The sequence below is a fragment of the Podarcis vaucheri genome (assembly GCF_965113315.1).
Source record: "Podarcis vaucheri genome assembly, chromosome: Z".
In the NCBI taxonomy this organism is placed as follows: Eukaryota; Metazoa; Chordata; class Lepidosauria; order Squamata; family Lacertidae; genus Podarcis; species Podarcis vaucheri.
Window position 1 is genome coordinate 39,856,693 of NC_138758.1, and position 27,974 is coordinate 39,884,666.

The 27,974-nt window shown below is 48.2% G+C and overlaps 1 protein-coding gene across 9 annotated transcripts in view; it reads right to left on the reverse strand.

Annotated features, from left to right (window-relative positions):
- Positions 1 to 8,149: 8,149 nt before the first annotated feature.
- MAPKAP1 (MAPK associated protein 1) overlaps positions 8,150 to 27,974 on the reverse strand; it is a 199,567-nt gene continuing 179,742 nt past the window's right edge. For 7 of the 9 annotated variants that reach the window (XM_082207708.1, XM_082207706.1, XM_082207703.1 and 4 more), the window contains 2 exons: positions 16,055 to 16,152; positions 8,150 to 8,878 (listed from right to left, as the gene is read on the reverse strand). In XM_082207708.1, the coding sequence (XP_082063834.1) occupies positions 8,753 to 8,878; positions 16,055 to 16,152 (224 nt within the window). In that variant the 3' untranslated portion in view covers positions 8,150 to 8,752. Of the gene's footprint in view, positions 8,879 to 16,054; positions 16,153 to 17,529; positions 17,705 to 27,974 lie in introns of those variants that run through there. The other 2 variants (XR_014215512.1, XM_082207710.1) reach the window with 2 other exon arrangements.

The following is a 27,974-nucleotide window of genomic DNA, read 5'->3' on the forward strand; positions in this document are numbered from 1 at the left end:
CCTTCCTTCTTTGTAGATATTCGGAAGCAAAATAAGCGGAAGCTAAAGCCTTGAAAGGACTGTTTTAAACGCATAAATTTCTAATATTAAGAGCAGTAATTCCCCCCCCCCTTGGAAGCAGAATAAGAGGGGGGGAGCTTTGGACAATATTTGCCTGCAAAAAGAGAGGGACAGAGGCTAAATTTCCATCGCTCAGAACCTGGGATTGGGCTGTTATTAAGATTGCTGAACTTTGGAGCGCTGCATAGTCTGTGAACAGATCACTCACTGACAGCTAGTGAGACAAGAGTGATATATTGTTTCCATTACTTTTTCTGACTCAAAAGGGACTAAAGGAGTAAAAGAAACTGAGTAACAGTAACTGAGACTTGATACTAGTTACATTGGTGCAACTGTGTTTTTTAAGAAAAGTGACATTCTGGATTAATACAATATAGCTAGTAGCTACTTCCCTCTAGAGGAGGGCTTGGAAATTGTTACAAGGACTGGAATTTTCCCATTCTAAAGATAAGACATTGGGACTGTGGGAGTGACCTTGAAGGGTGTAAGGGTGATGGCAGATGGAAAAGAAAAAACAGACCCACTAATTCAAGACAAAACAACAAGGTCTGGGAAATCTTGGCAGCAGAGAAGAGCCTCTACATCTGGCCCCCCTGCTCCATCTGTGGCTGTATTAACGCAATCTAAACCAAAAGGAATGAGTTCAGAAGATGTTTTGGCACTTGCTTTGAGTAGGATAAATGAATCATTAGAACAAATGAATAGAAAATTAGATCAAAATACACAAAGCATAAATCAAAATACACAAAGTGTAAACAGTTTGGGACAAAAAGTTAATTCAAACACAGAAGCTATTGAGAAATTAATTCAGGAGTCTAACTCAACTCGACAGATTGCAGAGGAGGTCAAGGAGAAGGTTGTAGCTGTGGAAGTGAAGGTAACTCAGCTGGAAACAGAGAGAGTTACAGAACTAGAGAAGCAACTGGAGGACCATAAGTTGGTGCTTTCTATGATTGAACTCAAGGAAAAACAGATAAATTTGAGAATCAGAGCTGTACCTGAACTGGAAAAGGGCTCTCTGTCAGAGTTTCTCATGCAGGAATTTGAAGATTGTTGGAACGTGGATTTGGGAAAAGAGGAGTTCAAAATCGTGAGGGCCTTTAGACTTGGAAGAGGAGGGAAGAAGGAGAAGAACAGAATAAGAGACTGTTTGATTACCCTCCGATCTAAAGAAGAGAGAGATAAAATCTTGGGCTGGCACTACAAGAAGACTTTGGTAATACACCAGTCAAGAGTGGAAATATTTAAAGATATCCCAAAATATCTCTTGGATCTCAGGTCTGACTTTGGAGACTTGGTTGGTCTACTGAGAAGGAACAGAATTATTTTTAGGTGGGAATTCCCTCAAGGCCTATTGTCAGGGAACTGACATCAGAGCTAGAGGCGGAGGGAAGGCTCTCAAATGATGCTGGAGAAGGGCCCAGCAGGGAGAGAAGCAGCTCAGCAGATGGGGAAGCAAATCAGTGCAACACCAGGGATAAAGGGGGGCAGATGGGGGAATCGGAGAGAGGGCTCCAGGACTCTTCACCAGACACCAGTGGGGAGAGCACAGGTCCTCCGCTACCCATGCCCTCCCTGCGCAGAAGACTTCCGCGCAGGGAGAGTAGGAGGAGACTTGGCGTCAAACAACTTTTATGTTGGAAAAGGTTTAAGAAACGCCCACTGACGGATTCTGCTAGTGACTGAGGCAGCCACGAAGTGAAGGGCTGTCCAGACAGAAAGGTTTAACCAGGCAACATAGCCAGGAGAGGCGGCAACTTACGCACGAGCAACCCATACTCGTTACAGCCATGTTAGTTTAATGTATCAGTGTTATGTAGTGTTTTTGTATTGTATTGTATTTTTTCTTTGTAGTGTTGTGTTTAAATTGTTGGAAAAGTAATAAATATTATTTCAGAGAGAGAGAGAGAGAGAGAGAGAGAGAGAGAGAGAGAGAGAGAGAGAGTTTGAGTCCAATAACATCTTGAGGGCACCATGTTGGCGATTCCTGCTTTAAGTGGCTGCTCATTTCTTTTTCTGTGGTCCTCAGCTTCCCCTTCTGTGTCCACCCTCTTGGGCAAAGCAATGGCGTCTAATAGCTGACAATGTCCATTGTGGCTCAGGCCATGCGGAAGAAGTATCCGCAAGGCAAGCCAGGCTTGAACCCTTCTGTTTGCCCCAGGGACAAACCCTCTTTTGTAGGAGGTGTTAGGTGTGGTGCACCAGGAAAGGCTTTGCTCCCCACAACAAAAAGTCCTGAAATGATTCACAAGAAGCATAAAATACAGGAAGAAAAATACACAAATGCATTAAAAACACAGCCAGAATATAATATCCAATTGTTTGTGCTGCCCCAAAAGTCTGATGCTCTAATGATGACAATGTTGGAGCCAGCCGGGCTTCACTGAGGAGAGGAGAGGTGCTGCAGAATAGACCTCTCATTGCCAGACTAAGGACCACCCTCAGAGGTGAGCAGGGGGCTGGACTAGATGACCGTTGGGGTCCCTTCCAACTCTACAGTTCTATGATTTTATAAAACTATGTATGGAAGAACCAGATTGAAATACCCCTGAACAAATGGGAAAATAATACCTGGGATATAGCAGTGTCTGAGCATCTCACCAGACACAGGAGAGCAATTAAAGCCATAGCGAACAGAGACACCTTCCAAGGAACAGGGACCCCTTTCTTTAACTACGTTAATGACCAAAATCAAGTCCTTATTATACTTGCTCCATTTTCTCAGTAGAGAGGTTGCGTTAAGTAATAGGTTTGAACACTGAATGTGTGACTTTATGTCTGAAGTCAATGGGCATGTTCAATGGTTATTGTTACTGTATTTGCTTAAAAAGCAATAAAAAATTGTTTTTAAAACCCACTATGTATGGCATAGAGAAAACAGATAGAGAGACCTTTCTTCCCACCCTCTGCCATGTTACTGTTGTGGAAATCTTCTTCTTATTTGGCGATCACTTGTAGCCGAGTAAGATTGTCTTCCATAAACACGGTTTTAACAATGAGTCCGTAAGTGACTGTGGAGAACAGTTTTGGATCCACAAGTCATTCCACAGTGGGGACATTGATTTCTGGGTGGGATTTGATCACGGTGTGGATTTGCCAAGCGTGCCTTCCTCTTAGCAGGTTTCTCCCTTGCATCCTGAGTTTCAGTGTCTTCAAAGCCCATGACACCTTTGGTAAAGGCTGTTCCCCAGCTGGAGCGTTCACAGGCCAGTGTTTCCCAGTTGTCAAGTGTTTATACTACATTTTTTAAGATTTAGCTTGAGGCAGTCTTTAAACCTCTTTTGTTGACCACCAGCATTATGCTTTCCATTTTTAAGTTCAGAATAGAGTAGTTGCTTTGGGGTTCCAGCTGCCTGGAACAGCCAACTGAAGACAGACACCAGTTGTCACCAAAACAGGACATTTATTTAGGCATTGCAAGACTGGTGCGACACAGCCTAAACCAGCAAGTAGTTGGGGGCAGCACACTAAATATGAAAAAGAGCATAAGCATTCCTATGCAAAGGGAAGCAAAGGGCAGTTGTGTCCATATTTGGCAATATTTCCTTCAACTAGCTTCCATTGGGGTAAGGCATACCAACTTCTTATATTTCCCTCCTCCCTTTGTCCTTAACAGTTATAGCAGCTGGTCCTGCTCACATGTCCTTCTGTCCTTATCTCAAGGTTCTCTTGCAAACACAACCTTCACATTTCAACCTTCACGTCCTCAGCCCTTCTCATACACATTTCAATTTTATTTAATTCGTTAATACCTTTATAATTTTATTCTTCTTCCACAGTGTCAATAAAACTATCTATGGATTCAGGACAAGTAAAAGGAAAGGTTTGTTCATATCTGCATGAACTACTATATATTTTGGAAGCTTCGTTCACTATGCATTCGGACGCCTCTTAAGATATCGTAACCCAATTCAGCATGACGGTTCCTGAGATCTAAGAGTAATATTTCATCTATGTTTGGCTACAGTCAGAAGCCTTTTTGAATCAAGATGGCAGACTGAACCTTTGAAAGCTGTAGTGATTTTAACCACTGACTAAAAAACAGCACTCAGTTTTTTTTCTTACTTAGAATTCCCAACCAATGCCAGATATGAGGCTCCTACTTCACTTATACTTCTGCTGCCCCAATATGTGGTCACAAGTTTAAATAGCTTAAAAGGGGAATTAGATTAATCTAGGGTTGCCATAGGTCCTGATTTTCCCAGACATTTCCGTGATTTCTACCCAGACACTGCGGCTGACTGCAGTATTCTGGATATGTTCATCTGGTTTGCTGAGCTGATGGGTTATGAAACATGATAGCTAAAGAGAACCTCCATGTGCAAAGGCAACCTACCTCCGAGTTCTATAGGCTGAGGACAAACAATTGAAGAAAGGCTGCTGTGCTCATGTCCTGCTTGTCAGCTTCCCAGAAGTATCTGGTTGGCCACCATGGACAACAGAATGTTAGACTGAGTCTCTCTTGGATCTGATCAAGTGCAGCTCTTCTTAAGACCTTATGAAAAAGGAGTTAGGCACACCCATGGAGTGAACTTACCAACAGCTGTTAGCCATGACAGTTAATGGAGTTTCTAGGTTCAGGTCAGGGCCCAGGATGCCAGTTGCTGAGGAATAACAGTAGGAAAGAGCTACTGCCTTCTCAGCCTTACCTGTGGGTTTTCTATAGTCATTTGGAGAAGGGGGTGCTGGACTTGATAGGGCTTTTGTCCTGATCCTAAAGGACTCTAACTTTGGTTAGACATATATCTATTCTGGCAAAAAGGCAAGAGACTAGCGCAATTCAATATTGGCAGCTAAATCAAGCAACAATGGGCAAGCCAGGGGTGGAATAATCCTTAATTCCTTGCCAAGCTGCTTGGAGAAATGCTGGCAGTAGCCAGAGGTGGAATCAGCCACACCTTCCCCAGATGTGATCACTCATGTTGGTTGTTCTACTTTTCTGGAGGAGACATTAACTTTGTTGGGGTGATGCTCTCAGGCCCCTCTCCCCTCGGCACACCTGAGAGAGGCTCTCCTCATTTGCTGTTAAAAAAAATCTATTGTGACTTGTCAGAAAAAGTGAATAAACGAGGGCATTATTTTTTCATTCTGGAGCTGAGCGTCTGTTTGCCTAATCAAGAGAGAGAGCCAGGAGAGTCAACCACGGTTGACGCACACATTTTATTTAACTTTTCCTCTGTCAAAAGGAGTTTAAATGTGTAATGAACAGGCCACGGCGATTTGAAATATAATCCCATTACTCTGATGAGATTACCAAGGCTGGGAGAGTTCACAAATCATGCTTAGGGCTTTTTATAGCCAACATCACCCTGTTGAGATTTTTACATTTAAAGCAAGAGGTGTGCAGCAAGAATAAAACGTGACAAGGAGACCTGCTTTAACCATTCACTCGCCCGATTTGCAGGCAACTGACTCTCTGCCCATCTCCAAAGGAGGAGCAAGTCTGGGAAGAGCAGTCTCTGTGCTAATTCTAAAGGGTGGCCTATATATGCATCAGACTGAGGTGGTAGAGCCCTGAGGTAGCTGAAGGGATTATACCACTTTGTCCTTCCAGCTGGGGCTTTACTTGATTTTTTTCTAGACACTGCTCACATCTACAGATCTGTCTGTGGTTATATGGTCTAAGAATTTGGAAAAGAAAGCAATCATTCTGTTCCTCTTTTAATGCTAGATCGAAGTCTAGCCGTCACCTTTCAACTCTTGACATTGTAGTGCATTTGGGTGAGAGGCAAGTCTCCTGCTTGAAATCTTTATCTTCCCCTGGCACGTGATGCCATGTAGGTCTGCCATACATTTTTGGATGCTGCCTCAGTCCACAGCGACCATTGGCAAGTCCCAGTGTTCCTTGCCCCCAATGCATTGTTGAACTGAACGTGCTCCAGTGGAGATTCCCAGAATCTTCTGCAGTGAGCCAAGGAGGAGGGGCAAAGGTTCTACAGCGGAGGCATTACGGATTCTTAGCAAACAAAGCCGATGTGTATGTCTGTATGGGGGTGCAGAAGGGATCTCTAATGGCAGGAAGTTTTGAGCGCCACTGCTTTATAGCCTCCCTCCAGAGAGTTCCTCCTCCTCCTCTTTTGGTGCATCGTAAAAACCTTTTGCCTGGCTCCCAGTTGCGGCAGAGGCCATGAAGAAGGCCATTTGGCACTCGAGCTGATGATTTAAGCAGCATTAATTTCAGCCGAAGCTCTCTCCTGAAATGTAGCAACAACTCTGGGAGGCAGATTCCTCTGGAAATTCATGGTTCCATTACAGACATGTCTCTGTGAATAACTGCCCCCATTAATCTTGGCTGGGCTGCACCCAAGCATTGCCTTAATGAGGTTCCTTCCTTCTGGTTTCTCCCAGAGGGTGGGCTTGAGAGCCTGGGCATCTCACTCCTTGGGGAGAAAGTGCTCTGAACTCTCTCTAGGCCTCCCAAGAAGGTGCATGGCAGGGAAAAGAGTTCCCGCCACACAATATACCAGGAAGTGGGTGGCCCAAAGGCCAAATCCAGTTCACAACCAGGAAACAGCCTAGGCTTGTAATTTGGTGCCTCTGGAAATAAATAAATGGATTCTCAGTGATTAGATGGGCTCCCACTGCAGTGGAGCTACAACCTCTATAGGGCTGTCCTGGGTTATGCCACGACAGCTCAGTTGGTTACTAGCCTTTAAAGCAGAAGGTGAGTTAAAGGTAGTCAAAAATCCCATGAGTGCCAACTTATTCACCATGAAGCAGAACTTTGGTGCCTGCACATGCAGCTTGGAATTCTCTCTCTAAACCTGAACTGCCAGTCTGCTGAGCATACCATAAATGGGAAAATCTCAGAAGCCAGAAGGGGGATGAGTTGGATTCCTAGCAATCGAGAAATGGGATTGCAGTGTCATACTTGCCATTCCTAGCAGAGCTGGTTAGGTGTGAGTTGGGAAATCCACAAATGAAATCATACCTTATTACTTGGCTTGAGCCATGAACTTAGTAGGTCACAAATAGCCTCTCAGCCTCAGCTCCTTCATTGCAATGTTTTCATGTTAATAAACCAGAACTACCTTATAGGGCTGTTGCATGGAGGATCAGTGAAAACCTGTAGGAGGACAGGTGTGGAATGAGGTGGTAGAATGGGCCAAACCACTTCAGATTGTAGGTGGAGAGATTTCTCTTTTTAATACTTTCCCCCACCCCACAAAACTCCCTGCAAAATGGCATTTGGGCACCTGAAACAAACAGGTTCTATCACCACCTTTTGCTAACTGAGCTAGCTTTCTATCTGCAGGGATATATATATATGTGTGTGTGTGTGTGTGCACACGCGCGCGCAGCATAGTTGAGCATTGAAAATGACCTTTCTGGGCATTTTGAGTGGTTGTCTACTTCAGCACTCTCATCAGCTCATTCTGTTGCAGGTAAGATCCAGAAAGGACAACAGGCTTCCCCCCCTGAGACAGTCTATCCACCTGATAGATGCAGGGGTGCAGTGGAAGTGATCTGAAGTACTACAAAAAAGCTCTCCCTATCTCTTGAAGGACAAAGAGTCTAATCCAGTGCATAGTTTAACTATGGAACTCGCTCCCACAGGAGGCAGTGATGGCCAACAACCTAGATGACTTTTTTTAAAAAGTTACACAAATTAAGAGAGGAGTGGGCTGGTAATGCCTATTAGCTGTGATGGCTGTGTTCTGCCTCTGCGTCCCAAGGCAGCAATGCATCTGAAAAGAAGCTGCTGTAAACCACAGAAGAGGAGACAGGAGTGGTCAAATCCTGCTTGCTGCCTCCCCACTGGAACATCTGGTTGGCCACTGTGAGAATGTGATGCTGGACTAGATGGGCTACTCTTCTAGTCCAGCAAACTCTTCTTATGTTCTTACATTCTTCTCTGAATCTGGCCCATCAGAGATATGTGCTTTATCCTACACCCCTCCCTCCCTGCTGACCAGAGTCCAGAGCAATGGATGATTTGAGACATGTATGTGTGTATGTTTCAGAGTAAAGAAAAACAGTACATGGTTCACAGCAGAAGACAATGAATTTGGGATAACAAAAACAGCCGACTTTTCCATCTTTGACCACACCACTGAAAGAACCAATCACTGAAATTAAGACATTGAAAAAGAGTACAATTTGTTTATTAGTAACAAAAATGGATACATTTGTCCTGTTTGTTGGTTTTTAGGAAATTTGATCATGTCAGCAGCGATACGTTTGTCTTTGTGGGTTTGTCTGTGAGCTGTGCGCTCCTGTGTGTGTGTGTAGGCTACAAACAAGGGCCATTCGGTTTTCACCTCTGGACTTTATTTTTTTGCGATCCTATGGCACTTTCCTTGCAACTGTACCTTGGAGATTTCTACAAAAACAAACAGACAAACAGACAAACAAACAAACAGACAAACAAACAAACAAACAAACAAACAAACAAACAGGAAGTCAAGCCTATAGAGGCCTCTATTGGCCCCAGCGGGAGACATTGAAAGCCCAACTATGTCCTCTTTGGGGCTGATATGGCTCTTTTTTCTTTTCCTATGAAAGGGCAAAGCCCATTGCCAAAAGCGGCTGTGTAAAATATGTCATGTCGACCTGTAAAATAATACCTGTAAAATAATTCCTATGCTGGCTGGCCACTAGCCACCAGAATTCATGAGTCCCTCTTGTCCCAGAGGGAGCGTTTCCTACTTATTCCCAAGCAGGGCAGCTGGACTCCAGACAAGTCTAGACTTCACTGCTGCCCTGATTTCTTTTCCTTTTGGAAGCTGAAGCTGGTCCTTCGACTCAGTTTTCTTTGCTTTTGAGCCAAGTAATCTGCTCGTGTTGTACTGGCACGGGATTCCAGGATATAGTTCACCTATTGGGAAAAAAAACACAGAGGAAGAGCTGTTTCACTTTTAAGGCAGCAGCATGAGAAAGTCCTGCTCCTAAGCAGGCTTACTTGGAAAACAAGCCCCAGTGATTTCAAACAGGGCTTGGTTCACAGTAGGCAGGATTATCCTAGAAGGGATTTAAAAAAAAAAAATTAATCTCGGCCTCCCATGGTTTTTTGCATGCTTGTGGCTTGCTATAAGAAAATGCCAACCCTGACTGAGAGCTGTTTCAAGTAGCAGAGTCTTAACACACATTTCAGCTCTTAAAAAACATCACCCACTTACCCCTGACATTTGCTCATCCCACAAAAAAACAGAAGCCGAGTATTGGCTGGGGCTAGTAAGAGTTGTAGTCAAAAACAGCTGGAGGGCAGCAAGCTGTTGAAGGCTGTTCAGCGTCCTTCTCCCACCACCCCATCTCAATCCAAAACCAGCAGCCTAGCTGATTATAGCATTCTGTCCCCTACAGGGCCATCTTAGAGAGACAATTCTTGTTTATAGGCTTCTTTCCCTAATGTTAACATCCTTAGGGGGAAGGGCACAGAGCTCTGTGGTAGAGCATTTGCTTTGCATGCGAAAGTCCCAGGTTCAATTCCTGGAATCCACAGGTAGAGAGTGCCCAAAATCCCAAAGAACCCCTGCCAGTCAGTGTAGACAAGAGTGAGATGGATGGACCAATGGCCTGACTTGGTACAAGGCAGCTACCTATGTTTCTATCCAGAAAACTGGCACTGATCACTCTTTGACTGATAAACACTGTTACTCAGGGTTGCATCCAGTGTAAGTCCTAATCAGAATACTCATTGAAATTGGCTGGCATAGCTAATTTAGGTGCATTTATTTCAGTGGGTCCTGTCTGAGTAGAACTGACCTGGATACATTCCTCAGCAAGGTGCTGCTGTACTGAGCATGAGCCATTAAATAGTCTGCAATAAAGGGCACTTTATTCTACCAGGCCACTTCTTTCCTTACGAAGTTTGTGGTCTTGGTTGTTTTTTATGTGCCCAGGATGTTTTGGCACATGTTACTTGATGGAGGCATTTTTAAATGATATTTAGCAAGCCAGCTCTTCCTTAAAATTTATTATCTCCCAGTGCTTGGGCGATAATCACATAGATAATTTTAATGGAAGGTTAATGCAAAAATCAAAAGATAAAAACGCCCTTTGCTCCGCCATTAGCTGGTTAATATGCTGTGGCATGAAATCTCACCCAATTTTATGCACCGCAGGGTGTTTCTCTTCTGTTGCAGATGAAGCTGTGGGGGCTAGGGGTGGATTGGAAGAATATATCTAAATAGCTATATATCTATATGCCCATGTATATGTATGTATGGAGGTTTCGTGGTAAGTAGATTCTCAGGTCTTTTATTTCTTGATCATGCAAAGGATCTAATTGGAGAAGTACGAGCCAAGTTCCATCCCTTCCTCTACAGAAATAAATGGATTAATCAGAGAATTCATGAACCAACCAACCCCAAACAAAATCATCACCACGACCCAGGTTGCACTTTGTGTATGTTGCATGTGACTTAGCTCACTTGGATGAGTTGCCTGCCAACCAGAAAGTAATTTCATTTGATTTTAATTTAGTATATTTCACATTTTATTTTGCCATTTTGCCATGAATCATGGTGCAGTATGTATGGCTCTTCCTCCCCTCCTCCCCCCCTTATAGCAACCCTGTGAGGTGACCAAGGCAAGAGAAGGCCCAATTGGCCCAAGGTGACTCAGCAAGCTTCATGGCTGAGTGAGGATTTGAACCTGTGTCTCCTGGGTCTCAGTTTGACACTATTACGATTATACCATTAAACTCAATGCTATCTCTGTGCCCCAATCATCTTACTGACAAAGTTCATTTCCCCCCTCTGGATTAGAAAAAAGGGGGGGGGGAGAGAAAGTGATAAACCATTAGGTATAAAGTTGAGTCATTCTCAGAAGAATCTGCTCTGCTGTGTTGCTGTGTAAGTCAATCCCTTGGGTGTGCACTGGAAGGAGACAAGCTCAGAGCAGTGACTCAGACAGAGAGACATCAGGCAGCTTCTACCAAGGGGAGTCAGTTCTACTGTGCCTTAGCAATGGGAATGTATGAACATCTTAATCATGCCTGACTCCATAGAGAAATGGCCAAATTACCCATCCCTCTTAAGGAAGGATGACTGGAAGTAGGCAACCTGAAGAATCTGAAGAATTTGAAGCAAATGATTCAGCAAAGGAAACACAGCCCAGAATAACTAAGGAGATAGTACAAGAATATTTGGCTAGATTAGATGTATTCAAGTCTCCAGGGCCAGATGAACTGCATCCAAGAGTATTAAAAGAACTGGCAGATGTGATCTCAGAACCACTGGCAGTCATCTTTGAGAATTCCTGGAGAACAGGCGAAGTCCCGGCAGACTGGAGGAGGGCAAATGTTGTCCCTATTTTCAAAAAGGGGAAAAGAGAGGACCCAAATAATTACCGCCCAGTCAGTCTGACATCAATAGCAGGGAAGATTCTGGAGCAGATCATTAAGCAAACAGTCTGTGAGCACCTAGAAAGGAATGCTGTGATCACCAATAGTCAGCATGGATTTCTGAAAAATAAGTCATGTCAGACTAACCTGATCTCGTTTTTTGACAGAATTACAAGCCTGGTAGATGAAGGGAACGCAGTGGATGTAGCCTACCTTGATTTCAGCAAAGCATTTGACAAGGTGCCCCATGATATTCTTGTAAAGAAGCTGGTAAAATGCGGTCTTGACTATGCTACCACTCAGTGGATTTGTAACTGGCTGACTGACCGAACCCAAAGGGTGCTCATCAATGGTTCCTCTTCATCCTGGAGAAGAGTGACTAGTGGGGTGCCACAGGGTTCTGTCTTGGGCCCGGTCTTATTCAACATCTTTATCAACGACTTGGATGATGGACTCAAGGGCATCCTGATCAAATTTGCAGATGACACCAAACTGGGAGGGGTGGCTAACACCCCAGAGGACAGGATCACACTTCAAAACGACCTTGACAGATTAGAGAACTGGGCAAAAACAAACAAGATGAATTTTAACAGGGAGAAATGTAAAGTATTGCACTTGGGCAAAAAAAATGAGAGGCACAAATACAAGATGGGTGACACCTGGCTTGAGAGCAGTACATGTGAAAAGGATCTAGGAGTCTTGGTTGACCACAAACTTGACATGAGCCAACAGTGTGACGCGGCAGCTAAAAAAGCCAATGCAATTCTGGGCTGCATCAATAGGAGTATAGCATCTAGATCAAGGGAAGTAATAGTGCCACTGTATTCTGCTCTGGTCAGACCACACCTGGAGTACTGTGTCCAGTTCTGGGCACCACAATTCAAGAAGGACACTGACAAACTGGAACGTGTCCAGAAGAGGGCAACCAAAATGGTCAAAGGCCTGGAAACGATGCCTTATGAGGAACGGCTAAGGGAGCTGGGCATGTTTAGCCTGGAGAAGAGGAGGTTAAGGGGTGATATGATAGCCATGTTCAAATATATAAAAGGATGTCACATAGAGGAGGGAGAAAGGTTGTTTTCTACTGCTCCAGAGAAGCGGACACGGAGCAATGGATCCAAACTACAAGAAAGAAGATTCCACCTAAACATTAGGAAGAACTTCCTGACAGTAAGAGCTGTTCGACAGTGGAATTTGCTGCCAAGGAGTGTGGTGGAGTCTCCTACTTTGGAGGTCTTTAAGCAGAGGCTTGACAACCATATGTCAGGAGTGCTCTGATGGTGTTTCCTGCTTGGCAGGGGGTTGGACTCGATGGCCCTTGTGGTCTCTTCCAACTCTATGATTCTATGATTCTATTCTAAGGCTCAAGCAGTCCTTGGGGGAAGGGGTGTAGCTCAGTGGCAGAACATCTGCTTTGCATGCAGAAGGTCCTAGGTTCAAGCATCTCCAAGGAAGACCAGGAGATCCCTGTCTGAAGCCCCAGAGACCTGCTGTCAGTTAGGGTAGACAGTTCTAAGCTGCATAGGAAATGGCCTGACTCTTAGGTAGGGCAACTACCTGTGCTCCTAATTACTTGCTAATTAGTGTGCTTCTGTTAGATTACTGCAACATGTTATACGTGGGGCTGCCTCCGAAGATGGTTTGGAAATATCAGATGGTGAAGAATTCAATGGCCAGTTGCTCACTGGAACGTGTCGGCTTGAGCATATCACATTGACCCTGGCTCATCTGCACTGGATGCCAATTTAGTTTCTGGTCCCAATTCAAAGTCCTGGTTTTGACCAATAAAGCCTTAAATCGCTCACGGTCACAATACCTCAAGGACTGCCTCTCCCCATATGAACTGACCCAGATCATCATCTGAGGCCCTTCTTCATGTGCCTCTTCTGCAAGAGGCCTGGAGGGTGGCAACACAAGAACTGGCCTTTTCTGCAGTGGCTCCCTGTTGGTGGAATGCTCTCCCAGGGTGGCTTGTCTGGTGTCTTTGTTACGTATATTTAGGTAGCAGGTGAAAACATTTTTCTTTTCCCAGGCCTTTGGCTAATTAAATAATTTATGGCCTTTTGAACTATGTGGGTGGGGCGGGTATTGTTTCTGCTTGTAACTATGTGATACATTTTTGTGTTTTTATATGGTAAACCTCCCTGTGCTCCTTGGATGAAGGGCAGTAGAAAAATTCAATAAATAACAACAGCAATAACAACAATAACTAAATAAATTCTGAGGACAGCTGGCAGCCTTGAGGACCAAGATCATTCCTCCACCTTCACACAAAAACTGGGGTTATCAAATCCATGCCTAGTTATGGTTGCATGTAGTTGCCAATGCTATTGTGGGAGTACAAGAAGCAGGGACCATTGATCTTAACTCCTTTTTTTAAATACGCAAAAACCAAGGAAGGACAACAGTAGGTAAAGGGTTTAGTTGGGTCAGACTAAAGACCCATCTAGTCCAGCAACCTGTTTCCACAGTAGTTAACCAGGTGTCCTTATGGGAAACTTGCAAGCAGAACTTGATTGCAGAAGTGCTCTCCCCACTTTCGATTCCTAGCAACTGATATTCTGAATCATACTGCCTCCACCGGTGGAGCGGGAACAGCTAGTAACCATTGATAGCCTTACACCCTCCATCATCTCCCACCTCTCTTCCTCCAAACCTACCAATATTTTTAGAGTTCCAAAAAAAGCAATGCCAAAAACTCTCTAGGGATGCTGTAAAAATGTGAATGGTGAAGGCAACGACAAAGGAGGGGTGCTTGGTGATGGGAGTTTGCACCGAGGCCTTTCTTTTTGCTTGGGTGGTGGGTGAGAACCAAGATTCCTTAGCATATGTCAGTTACTGAACACTGCCATAAGCTTTACATGGGAGGGAAAAAATGTTAAGGACTGGAAATGGCACATAAAGCTTATCACTAGAAAATTTTAAATTGCCATAAAAATAATAGATGGCAGCAAGTTCCGTTTAACCTTCCAACAGCATTAAGCGCCTTCGTTTCAGAAAGTAAATCAGCCGGGGTGTGCAGGCAAGCTGTATTTCCTTAAATTAAAGAAAAGAAAGTAAACCGTAGCAATAAAAAAGGGAGAAAGATTTCCCTTCAAAACAAACAAACAAACAAACAAACAAACAAACAAACAAACAAACAAACAGCCTGAATGGAAAAGACAGTGCCAGGGATTGGAGACCTGTGAAAGGGTCTCTGTAAAGGGGGAAATGAAACTCACTCACTTGATTGCACCCCACCCCCACAATCCAGGAGCTAGAATCAGAAAACCGGTACCTAAAAGTTTTTCAGATGTCAAGAGCATACTCATGCTTTTAATGGAACACTCCTGAAATCTTTTGAGTAAGACGAACAGCAGCAATAAAGCCCAGGCCCGAGTGCAGTGGGATGCATGCTTAAATATTCCACACTATGCTCAAAGAACACTCCCATTTGTTAAATCCTTCAAAAGGGCCGTCGCTTAGCCAAGGCCACCCGTATGCAAGGAGGACGTCTGCTTGGGTCGTGGGTGTTTGGGAGCTTGGCTGAAGCTAAAAGCATGTGATAGCGGAGGAAGGAGGGGAAACTGGTCTCCAATGAAATGGGAGGATCAGGCACCAGGTCCATGCTGAATCCACTTTTGGCTGCTTCCTCCAATGTCAAGATCATGCCTGACCCTATGGCATAAAGTCTGAATACTCAGTAGAGTGCATCAGATAAATATTGTGCCTATGCCAACTTGTCAGGTAGCAGGGGCCACCTGTTTCTGGTCCAAGTGTGCCAGCTGCTCACCCCTTCCCCCACATTTTATTTTAAAAGAACCAGATGTAGTTTAACCAATAGCCTATCCATACCTAATGAAGTTCCCAGGCACTTGCAGTAGCTATCAGTGCCAACAACTACTACAAGCACACTGGACTACTAGGGTGCCCGTTTGCAGCCTTATCCTTACCTTGATTTTGGGGAAAGGGAAAAGCTGCTGACAAACAATTCAGACTCTGACAGCAGCTTGTAGAGTGGGGCAAGAGGGGGCTGGACGATGCTTTCTACAGCTAGATGCTACAGCCTTTCAGGGGCTTTTGCATGCGGGGACAGGCTCTTACAGGAACGAGGTTTCAGTAAAGGAGTTTTGCAAGTTCGTGGCCTCAAAATGATTGGTATTTAAGGTCAGAGAACGAGAGAGAGAGAGAGAGAGAGAGAGAGAGAGAAAGAAAGAAAGAGAAAGAGAGAATGGATTCTTCAAATCAAGCTGGCTAAACCCTCTGGGTATATTTATACTTTCCCTTGTAGCCTGTACCTTGACTTGCTTGCGTGTGCTCCTTTGAGTAAGATGTTCAGTAAGCATATTTCCATAGTAGGCCTGCCCTTGGCTTGTGGCACGTGACGGCTGAAACTCCCCAGTGCTAGACTAAGAGCACTCCATGACTACACAGCCTGAGCACAAAACCATGGCCCTTGGCAACAAAGTGAGTCTTTGACCTTCCTATTGCTTTGCTTACGAAACAAGCACATTTCCAGCTTTTAACCCAGCAAAAGTGAGAGCAATGCTTGGATTCTCAGAAGCAAGAAAAGGAAGGTTGTGTGTAAGTGTGGAACTGAGAACTAGATGCTTGCCCGTTTGTTGAGGATGCTTCTTGCAAGTATTTTTTCACCCAGGTCATAGCAAACTGGAACCTCCCAGCAAATGGACCCCTGACCCAACAACTAATTCTTTGGAAGCCACATACCTTCAGCACAATCTCGTTGACAGTAGCAGCATCAGACTCAAAGTAGAGATGTTTGTAGTCGTGATTGCTTAGATATGCGAGTTTAAATATTGCATGGCCTGTTAAAGGAATTAGAGGGAGAAAGAAAAGAGAAAGGATTGACATGACAAAATGCAGTGTTCACAAAAGCCCATTCTGGAATAAATAAAACAGAATAAGTGTTTAACCTATTCCCCATCGCCACCTCCCTTGAATTAAAATTGGGGACACAATGAGAAAGGTGTTTCACTCATCACTGGAATGGAAGAAATTTAAAAGGCCATCATTTTGGCTGGCTTGTGCCCTGAACTGCTCAGAAGAATAAGAACTAGCTGCCTTCTGAGGAGCCTACCCACTGTATCTCTGTCTGAATCCTTGTGTTCTTGGGTCGAAGAAGGCAAGTCAAGAGAAGCTGCACAGAGAGGCAGCAGGGAGCCTCCTTTGCAAGGCATAGAATTCTGCTGCACCTTTGCGCTGAGCATGACGAAACGATCCCACTGCACCTTACGTGTTTCTGACACCTGGTGGAGGCTGACTGGAAGGAGGCGAGGCTTGGGACTCACTCAGGAACCAGACTCTTCTGTGGGTAATCTTCTTTGGATTGGATTGGGAGCCTTTCGCTATTTAATTCTTCTCTTGAGAAAACTGGCCCTTCTCTCCTGAGGCACACTTTGCGTGCTCCCCAGCAGCAGACAGTTTGGGAATGATTGCTCTGAAAACTTTCAGCAAAAGCTCGTGGGCATGACAGGAAGTGGAGAGGGAAGAGCACACAGATGGCGATCTTAGCATACCATCGGCAGAACAGACGGCAGGAGGGAGCCTGACAGCCTTCCCATGTCATTTCAATTTAAGGCGAGGGGTGGCTCACCAGAGAGGCTGAACTCCTATCAAGGAAAGTTCACTCCCTCCCCCTCTTCTCTCTCCCCCCCGCCTGTAGCTTCCCCTCCGGAGGGAAAAATGCAAATATCTGCCACATGGCTAGTTGGGTGCCAGCCGGTCCCTGGACTGGATTCCTGCTTAAGCACCCTAGTTAGGGAGAAAAAGGATATTGCGAATTGTTCCAATAATTGCCATTGCCTGTGGAGGAGAGGTGGGGGACTTAAAAGTAAAATAAAAACAAAAGGTTGATTTACTAAGGAATGATTGAAGGTGCAACAAAACATAAGCAGCACCTCAATATATAAGCTCAGCTGTCAAAGGCTACTAGCTATAATGCTTGGAGGTGCTATTGCTTCTGAATATCAGTTGCTGGAAATTGCAGATGGAGTAGGTGCTGCTAAGCTCAGGTCCCGCTTGTGGGTTTAAAAGGATGTATAAAGGTTCAATAAAGCGACTTGCCGATCAGAAGGTCGGCAGTTCGAATCCCCGCGACAGGGTGAGCTCCCATTGCTCGGTCCCAGCTCCTGCCAACCTAGCAGTTTGAAAGCACATCAAAGTGCAAGTAGATAAATAGGTACCGCTCCGGCGGGAAGGTAAACGGCGTTTCCGTGCGCTGCTCTGGTTCGCCAGAAGTGGCTTAGTCATGCTGGCCACATGACCCAGAAGCTGTACGTCGGCTCCCTCAGCCAGTAAAGCGAGATGAGCGCCGCCACCCCAGAGTCGTCCGCGACTGGAGCTAATGGTCAGGGGTACCTTTAATATTTAACAGGGAAAAATACGGCTTCTGTAACATGTTTACTCCCACCCACCCCAGATCTCAAACAGTAAAGTGCTCTGAATGCAATGTTGTTTGAAAAGGGGGAGGGAATCATGGAGGGCACCCTATTCCCTCCCCTTCCTCCTTTAGCCACGCCCCTTTGAGGAAATGAAACTTCAAAGTGTATTATTACTCTGGCCTGAGAACAGCCTTCCCTGACCAGATGAGCTCCAAGATGGGTGCAGCCAGGACTTATGTTGGGTGGGGGGTAGGCCATTGGGGTTTTTTTTTGGGGGGGCAGCAGCCTTTCCCTGCTCCCCCCGGTTATGCCCAGACCCTCCAGAGGAGTTGGACTACAAGTCCCATCAGTGTTAGCCATTGAGAAACAGCTGAATGATTATTTCTTGATTAAGCACCTCAAATGGCTAATCTTATGACTTTGCCTTCCAGAAATTGGGTGGGGGGAGTGGCTTCGGTGATTCTGGCACAAGCAGTGCCCCACCCCCTGCAGAAGCAGCTGGTCCGTCATCAGGGCTAAGATACCCAATCTATGAACCAGGAAATGTCACCTCTGCTATCAACTCAGCTCACTTCTTTAGGGGAGTCGCTCTACAGAGCGTTCAGCCTGCCCTCCCCACCCAGGAAACCCAATCACAGTTATACTGGGTTATTTTACATGTTGTTTTATGTAGGTGCTAGTAGGACATTAAGTTATTAATCTAGGTTTTACTTCGGTTTCTAACACCGTCCACCTCACTCCCAAGGGGACTACAAAAACATTGTAATAAAACTCAGAAATATCTAGTTCAAATATAATACTGCATGAAATAAAGCTAGATGTGTTCTGTGCTAGCTTAAGTTTGGCTATGAACTCCCACCTGCCCCCACCAAAAAGAAGATCCAAATGAATATGCTGAGGATCAGACTGTAGGGAGTTTCTAGGGAAAGGAAGTTTACTTTAATATTCTCAGACAGTGTTTCCCAAAGTGGTACACATACCCATGGAGATATACAAAAGGGTTTAATAGGGTACATGGAGAATGTGTGTGTGTGTGTGTGCGCGTGCGTGCAACTATCTACTTATCTATTCAGAAATAAAATTAGGGTTGCCATATTTCAAAAACTGAAAATCCAGACACAAAAGTTGTTGAGCTTTCTTCTGTAAAGTTGTTGAAGTTTCCGAGCTATTTTTTTAAAGGAAATCGCCAAAGAATCAACACTTCCGACTTGGGTTGCCACTTTCACTGGACATTTTTTTACTGATTTCCGGAAATTTTTGGACACTGTTTTTGACAGATGAATCCTGGATATGTCTGGGAGATGCTGGACGTGTGGATAAAATAGTATTACTAAAGCTACCCTAAACTAATCTTTGCCCAATAAGGAGTATGCCGGCAGTAATATTAAACTCTGAAAATGTGATTATTTTAAGTCTGGAAACACTGGGCCAGGTAGCTGGTGGACTCCTCAAGAAGCAGTGACAGATGGGAGTGTGCAGTGAGAAGTTTATGCTCTGCTATTTTGGTGGGCACCGAATACACAAGAAGCTGCCTTGTACAGACTCTTGGTCCATCTAGCTCAGTATTGTCTACATTGTCAGCAACCTTTTTCACCCATGGGCCGGTCCACCGTCCCTCAGACCATGTGATGGGCTGGACTATATTTTTTTGGGAAAAATATGCCCCACAAATAACTCAGAGATGCATTTTAAATAAATGGACACATTCTACTCATGTAAAAATACGCTGATTCTCAGACTGTCCGCGGGCCGGATTGAGAAGGCAATTGGGCCACATCCGGCCCCTGGGCCTTAGGTTGCCTACCCCTGGTCTACATGCACTGTCAATGGCTCTTCAGGGATTCAGGCAGAAGTCTCTCCCAGCTCTACAAGGGAATGCCAAGGACTGAACTTGGGGCCTTCTGTGTGCAAAGCAGATGCTCTACCACCAAGGTACCATGGCCCTTCCCTGAAAAAGGTCCTCCATCTCTGTTGTTGGGTAATCTCTAAGTATTCTTTGCTCTGTTCCCTACATGGCTGCTCTGGATACACCTTACATAGATGTTCCACAGTCAGGCCCTACACAGGATACTTGGTGCCCTTCATTCACATGAAAATGCATGTGTCAGGGGTTCAGGAGCAGAGGCGAGGGCAAGGGAGGAAACAGAGAGCGAGGGGGAGGAGGCAGAAGAAAGGATGAGTGACGACGACGACCCGAGATCTCCGAGTCTGTCCAGTGAATCAGAAGATTCACAAAGAGGAGCACCAGTGGCAAGGGCAAGGGGGGAGACTAGGGGGACACCCCAGGAAGAAAGAGCCAGAGGGGACTCAGAGGGGAGCAGTTGGAGATCGGGACCTACGTCACCGCCAGAGAGTAGGGAAGAGGAAGAGCGCCTGGGAACTAGCGCTGGCAGCTCACAACAGGAGGGAGGGCACGAGTCAGGAGTGGCCACACCTTCATCGGGGAGCGAAGTGACGGTTAGACGGAAAGTGGAAGGTTGGGCGCGCGCGCCAAGTTCAAATGCACAGGAAGGTGGCGCAGTAGGCAGCCCGGAAAGAGAGCCAGGTCCTAAAGCCCGGCGCAAGGAGACAGGGGAGTCAGGGGGGTCAGCGTCAGAAGAATCCCGGAAGGGAGAGACCCAGGGGGGCAGAGGGACCCAGAGGAGAACTGTCAGGCGGAAAAGGTGGAGCAGGGCTAGGATATTAAGTTGGTGCGCAAGGGGCGGAGACTCAGAAGGAGCTTCGCCGACCTAAGCATAAGGCGTAGGGTTGCACGCAGCAGCTCAAGAATGGAGACTGTAACTCAATAAAGACTTTTAATCAACAACCGCTGGCTAGCGTGATCCTCTGTGAGCTAGGATCTGGAAGTAACCCTGACAGTAAGCTCCTTCTCTTCAAATTGTGGACATCCACGACCTCGCGGAGAGGAGGGAAAGCGGGTGCCTACAAGAAAGCTCACGAACGGTAGACAATATGACGGCCGAACAGCAAATAACGGAACTCAGAGACGCGGTTTCACGACTGACTGCCGAGGCGGTGGCGTCCAGGAAGAGAGAGGAGGACGCAGCGGCCGCCTACAGGGATCTCCAGGTCAGGTTGGACGTGCTTACGAAGCAGGGGCAACAGACACCCAAATCAGAGGGGATTGGGTTGGGGAGACGCACAGGCAGTCTGGTCTCGCACTTCGATGGGAATTTGCAACAGTACCCCAATTTTAGAGCAGACGTAATGTGTGCACTACAACTACTGCACAAAGACTTTAGAGATGAACAAGAGAAAGTGGGGTTCATCATGTCCCATTTGCATGGAGACGCTAAAGCATGGCTGCGCAATTTGTGGAGGGATAAGGATCCTGCGCTCCAAAATGCGGACGCCTTTATTAAAGCGATGGATGGCTGTTTTTTATCAAGCATTGACGTGGATCTTGCCCGAAGGGAGGTGCACGGACTAAGACAAGGGAGGGCCAGCGTACGGCAATATCATGCCCGCTTTTTCGCTTTGGTCAGTGCCCTGGAATGGGACAGAGATTCGGCTCCCGTCAGAGACCTTTTTTGGGAGGGCTTGAACAGCTCGGTGAAAGATGAGATTGCGAGGGGGGAGAGACCCCGGACCACGCAGGAGATCGTTCAGAGGGCGCTGGCGGTGGGAGTGCGGCTGGAAGAACGTCCGTGGAGCAGGGACGAAGGGCGCAGCGGGCGCGAACCAGCTAGGGGCTCCTCCTTCCTTCCCAGAGAAGCAGCGCGTGCGCAATCCACGCCCCCAACAGGGGGAGGGGTGGAACCGATGGAGGTTGGGAGTGCAAGGGCTCAGTCAGCAGCCAGAGCCCTAGCACCGGCAGCAGTGAAAGCGAAGCCTCCTAGAGGGAACAGGAAGTGTTACATCTGCGAGGATCCAGGCCATTTGGCGAAAGAGTGTCCCCGGAGGCTCCACAAGCACACTGCAGCCTCAGCAATGGTGACTGCAGCAACGCAGCAAGGAGAACCACAGCAGGGAAACGACGATGTCTGGCTGGAAGAGGAGGCACTGGGGCCCAGCCAGACGTGTCAGTGAAGCAGTCCCCAGAGATTTTACCGCCCATGGACCCCCTCCCGCCCAAGCCAGTAGTGAGGCTCACCGCATCGCTCCAGCTACCCAATGGAATCACCATGGACGTGCCAATCACCGTCGACTCGGGAAGCAATGCAGACTTCATAGGGCAGGACTTTGTCGACCGGCACGCTATACAGTTGCTGCCTGCCGCGCTGCCACTGCAGGTTGTCACGGTGGATGGCAGGGAGCTGTTAGGGGGGCAAGTGGTGAAGCAGACGCCACCTATGGTGCTGCGGCTTGGAAATCACAAGGAGATTATCAGCTTCAACGTCACTCAACTCTCAGACACGCCTATCGTATTGGGCATGAGTTGGCTGGACAGGCACAGCCCGACGCTGGCTTGGTACCAGAGGCAGCTGACCTTCGGTTCTTCCTTTTGTGCTGAACACTGCATCATGCCCCAGCAAGAAGGGGAGCAAGAGGAGTCACAGCTGCTGCTCGGCACGCTGCAAGCGATTCCCCACAAGTACGCAGAATTTTTGGAGGTTTTCTGCGAGAAGGAGGCAGACAAGCTACCCCCCCACAGACCATATGACTGCAAGATTGACCTGCTGCCGGGGGCGGCGCTGCCCAAAGGGAAGCTGTATTCCATGTCTGAAGACGAACTGCAGGAACTCAAGGTGTTCATTGATCATAATTTGAAACGCGGTTTCATCCGAGAGTCCCAGGCAGCGGGGGGCAGTCCTGTATTCTTTGTGAAGAAGCGAGACACGCCCCAGAAAAGGCTCGTGGTGGACTACCGCATTTTGAACAGTGTCACCAAGCCGTCGGACTTCCCCATGCCCCGAATCGACGACCTCCTCGCGAAAGTACGCAAGGGCAGCGTGTTCACCAAGTTGGACCTGCGAGGGGCGTACAACCTGATTCGCATGCGGGAAGGAGATGAGTGGAAGACAGCCATGTTCACACCCCTGGGCACCTACGAATATAGAGTTATGCCTTTTGGATTGCAAAATGGCTCCCACGTTTTTCAAGCTTTCATGCATCACGTGTTGGCGGGGCTCCTCTACAAGACGTGCGTCTGTTTCTTGGATGACATCCTGATCTTTTCGGAATCGCAGCAGGAGCATGACAGACACGTCAGGGAAGTGCTGAGCAGGCTCCAGCAACATAGGCTTTACGCCAAGCTGGAGAAGTGCCAATTCGACGTGACGGAGGTGGATTTCCTGGGATACAGGTTGTCTGACAAGGGGCTCGCCATGGACAGTGCCAAGGTTCGAGCGGTGTTGGATTGGAAAAGCCCACGCAACCGGAAGGAGGTCCAACGATTTGTCGGCTTCGCGAACTTCTATCGCAAGTTCATCAAAGGCTTCGCTATGCAGACTGCAGCCATTACAGACACGCTCAGTTCCAAGAAAAAGAAGTTCATCTGGACAGCGCAGGCGGAGTAGTCCTTTCAGGCACTCAAGCGTCTTTTCGCCTCGGAGGAACAGCTGCTTCATGTCGATCCTAGCAGGCCGATGAGAGTTGAAACAGACGCCTCGGACAGGGCCGTCGGAGCAGTCCTGCTGCAGAAGGACCCGCAGGGGGTTTGGAGGCCCGGAGCGTTTTACTCCAGGAAGCTCAGCAAGTCCGAACAGAATTACACCATCTGGGACAGGGAGTTGCTGGCTATTCATGCAGCGTTCAAAGCATGGAGGCACTTCCTGATTGGAGCCAAGCACATGGTGCAGGTCTGCACGGACCACAAGAATCTGGAGCACTGGCGCACGGCACAGTTCCTGAACCAGAGGCAGATACGTTGGGCTGAGTTCTTTGCGAATTTCGACTTCCGAATAGAGTATGTCCCGGGGGACACCAACATCATGGCGGACGCGCTATCCCGTAAGCCACAGTATCTGGAGGACGCCACGCCAGCGGCCGCCATGCACATCTTCGCACCAACAGTGTGGGCGTGCGCTGCGGCGACAGTGGACCTGGAGGCGGTGCGACAAGCGTTGCAGAATGACTCTTTCGCGCAAGCAAAGATGGCTGAGATGCGAAGGGGCACGGCAGCGACCAACGGGTTCCAGCTGAGAGATGGATTGCTCATCCGCAAAGGGGCCATCTACGTGCCGGGAGACGAACTTCGCGCCAAGGTACTGCATCAGCTGCACGACGCGCCCACTGCCGGGCACTTTGGCAAGGAGAAGACGGTGGAATTAGTCGCCAGGGATTTCTGGTGGCCCGGAATGAGAGGGGAGGTCGCGGACTACGTGGCGAGGTGCGACACCTGCCAGAGGGCCAAACCAGTGCACAGACCGCCGGCCGGACTGTTGGAACCGCTGCAAACTCCGGTCGAGCCATGGGAGAGAGTCGCCCTGGACTTCGTCACGGATCTGCCCAGCTCGAGGGGCAAGACGGCCGTGCTGGTGGTGGTGGACTTGTTCTCCAAGATGGCGCATTTCATCCCGTGTGCGAAGGTGGCCACGGCGGAACAAACCGCCAAACTGTTCATAGACCACGTGTTCAAGGTTCACGGTCTGCCACGGTCTATTCTGTCCGACCGCGGGCGGCAGTTCATCTCGAACTTCTGGCAGAAGCTGATGGGCTTCCTAAACGTCAAGATCAACCTGGCGTCGGCGAGACACCCGCAGACCAACGGGCAAGCGGAGCGGGTCAATGCCATCATGCAGCAGTACCTGAGATGCTATGCGAATCAACAGCCTGCGACGTGGGTGGATTACCTGCCGCTCGCCGAGTTCGCCTACAACAACACGAAGCACGTGTCCACGGGGGTCACGCCGTTCTTCGCCAACAACGGGAGGCACCCCAGAACCTTCCCGGGACTGGAAAGACTGGTGGAGGGGGAGCCGCAGACAGCAGATGCGTTCGCGTCGGAGTTGCAAGAGGTTCACGATCAGCTGCGGCGGCACCTGGAGCTGGCCAAACACGCATACAAGGTGCAGGCAGACAAACACAGAAGGGTTGGCGAAGAGATCCAGGTGGGAGACTGGGTCTGGTTAGCAGCCCACGCAGTGCCGGCCAGGTCGTTGGCCAAGAAGAAACTAGGGCATAAGCAACTGGGGCCCTACCAAGTCGAAGAGCAGGTCAACCCGGTGGCTTTCAGGCTGGCGCTTCCGGAGGGTTCCAGAATGCATCCGGTGTTCCACAGATCGGTGCTCACTCCCTACAAGGCACCGCACAGGTTTCAGGAACCCGGCACGGCGCCGAGTCCGCTCCGAGAGGGAACCAGGCAACGGGGAGTGGCACAGGAGGTGCGCCTCAACGAAGTCACGGAGATTTTGGACTCCAGATGGGGGGAAGAGGGGGTAGAATACCTTCTCGCTAAGGGGGGCACCCCGGCCAATGCCAACAGCTGGGTGCCGGGCTACGCTCTAGATGAACCTCTGCTCAAGGAAGAGTTTCATGCCCTCTTTCCCCATAGGCCAATGCCGGCGGACTTTTTCGACGACTGGCTTTTCACGCCCACGCTTTCAGCCAGCACGTTCCGGGGGTTCGACTCGGATGAGGAACCGACACGAGACGCCCGTTCCCCGGAGGGGTCACCCTCGGGATCTGCCTCAGAACCCTCGTATTGGTGGGATGATCGACCAGAGGAGCAGTGGCGCAGGAAGTGGCTGGAGGGTCCAGGACGAGCTACGCCTACAGAAGGAAGCGAGGGAGAGACCGACATGGACTTTTTCGGGGACAACCAGGGTCTCGAGCACGGCGGCACGGAGATGGAAGCAGAGGTGACCGTCGTTGACGAGAGCAGGGAGGAAGAACCGGGAGTCTGCGGATGGAGGCCGGCCACGGGAAGCGAACTGTACCCGACATTCGTCCCTTTGACACTGCAGCACCCAGTTCCCGCACCGGAGGGAGGGGAGGGGGGAAGGGGGGGCTTTGAGGGGGGGATGGATGTCAGGGGTTCAGGAGCAGAGGCGAGGGCAAGGGAGGAAACAGAGAGCGAGGGGGAGGAGGCAGAAGAAAGGATGAGTGACGACGACGACCCGAGATCTCCGAGTCTGTCCAGTGAATCAGAAGATTCACAAAGAGGAGCACCAGTGGCAAGGGCAAGGGGGGAGACTAGGGGGACACCCCAGGAAGAAAGAGCCAGAGGGGACTCAGAGGGGAGCAGTTGGAGATCGGGACCTACGTCACCGCCAGAGAGTAGGGAAGAGGAAGAGCGCCTGGGAACTAGCGCTGGCAGCTCACAACAGGAGGGAGGGCACGAGTCAGGAGTGGCCACACCTTCATCGGGGAGCGAAGTGACGGTTAGACGGAAAGTGGAAGGTTGGGCGCGCGCGCCAAGTTCAAATGCACAGGAAGGTGGCGCAGTAGGCAGCCCGGAAAGAGAGCCAGGTCCTAAAGCCCGGCGCAAGGAGACAGGGGAGTCAGGGGGGTCAGCGTCAGAAGAATCCCGGAAGGGAGAGACCCAGGGGGGCAGAGGGACCCAGAGGAGAACTGTCAGGCGGAAAAGGTGGAGCAGGGCTAGGATATTAAGTTGGTGCGCAAGGGGCGGAGACTCAGAAGGAGCTTCGCCGACCTAAGCATAAGGCGTAGGGTTGCACGCAGCAGCTCAAGAATGGAGACTGTAACTCAATAAAGACTTTTAATCAACAACCGCTGGCTAGCGTGATCCTCTGTGAGCTAGGATCTGGAAGTAACCCTGACAGCATGCATTGGCAATTAAGATTTAATGTATTAGAGGTTGTCCTCTCCATTTTCATTTTAACGTGTTCAGTCCAAAGGTCCAACTTTAACTCGAATCTACAAAAATAACAGCAGCATTTTAATGGAGATTTATCCACTTTTCCCGGAGGGGAGCGGATTTGAAACCTTTTTTACAGTAGCTTAATTCTCCAGATCTCCCCAAATAAACTGATATATGGCCAGCAAACTGGAGACCTTCGTATTTCATCACAACACGTTAATTAAACACTGTTATTGCATGCTAATCAGGAATTATTAATTCTCCACTGGGGGAAAAAACCTGGTGGACGATCCAAAACCAAACTTTAAATCACAGAAGGAAAAGAGAAATCACATTGCATGAGAAGGGGCACAGATTTTCTAAACTGGGAGTCTATAGGTGTGTGGTTATTTCTGTTGCTCCTTGTTGCAAGAAAACCAGTATTTTGCACTGTTGCTTGCTACTGGTGTGGGCAAAATGCACTAAGGGCAAGAGACCAAGACCTTCCAAAAGCAAGAGTTCTAAGTGGTACAGTCACCTATTCTCTCACACACAAACCTGCTCACCAAGTGAGATCAGATCCAGAGGCCCTTTTCCCAACGCTCCCTGCCTTCTGGGAATAAGATGAGGAACCTCAGCCCTGGGGGACAAATATGGTTCTGGACCTTAGAGAAAAGAAGGGGAAGGGTGGTGCCGCCATGCACTGAGGAGGGACAAGAGGAACAGAGGCAGGCTGGAGAAGGGCCCTCTGCTGAGGGTGCTCCAGTGAAGCTCCTGCCTGGCTCCCTTGGCCCAAAAGTGCATGGGAGGGGGAAGCTGCCCTTGGTGGCCCTTGTGCTCAGGAACAGAGGTCAAGGGAGCCCAGGGACCCAGACGGGTGCAAGGGCAGCTCTGAACTGCCACCCCAGCCCTGAAAGCCTTGCCTTGATGAGGGAGCCTGTCGTTCGCCCTCTTGGAAATATGCTCCCAGGGCCATGGCCACCTGGCGCTCCCCATTCTACACCTCAGCCTCCCCCCCCATTCAGCATGCAGACAGTACTGAGCTAGATGGACCTTCAGTCTGACTTGTTATAAGGCAGTTTCTTTTCCAATATACCCCATATATATCCAGGGAAGGAGCCACAGCTCAGTGGTAGAGCATCTGTTTTGCTTGGGGAAGGTCTCAGGCTGAATCTCCAATGGCATTCAAGGTAGGTCTGAGAGAGACATCTGCCTGAAGCCCTGGATAGCCAGTCATGGTACTCAATGATGAGCTAGATGGACCTGTGTTCCGACTCCATACAAGACTGCTTTCTGTGTTCCTATGTCTTAAGGGAGGGCTGTAGCTCAGTGGTAGAGCATCCATTTTGCATGCAGAAGGCCCCAGGTTCAATACCCAATGGCATCTCTAGGTACGCCCCAAACCTTGGAAAGCACCTGCCAATCAGTGTAGAGAACACTGAGCTAGATGGGCCAATGGTCTGACTCCATATAAAGCAGCTTCCTATGTTCCTAACTGGCACTTCCCAAAACAATCTAAAAACTGAAACATGGCTATCCCTTGAAACCTGCACTTCTTCAAATT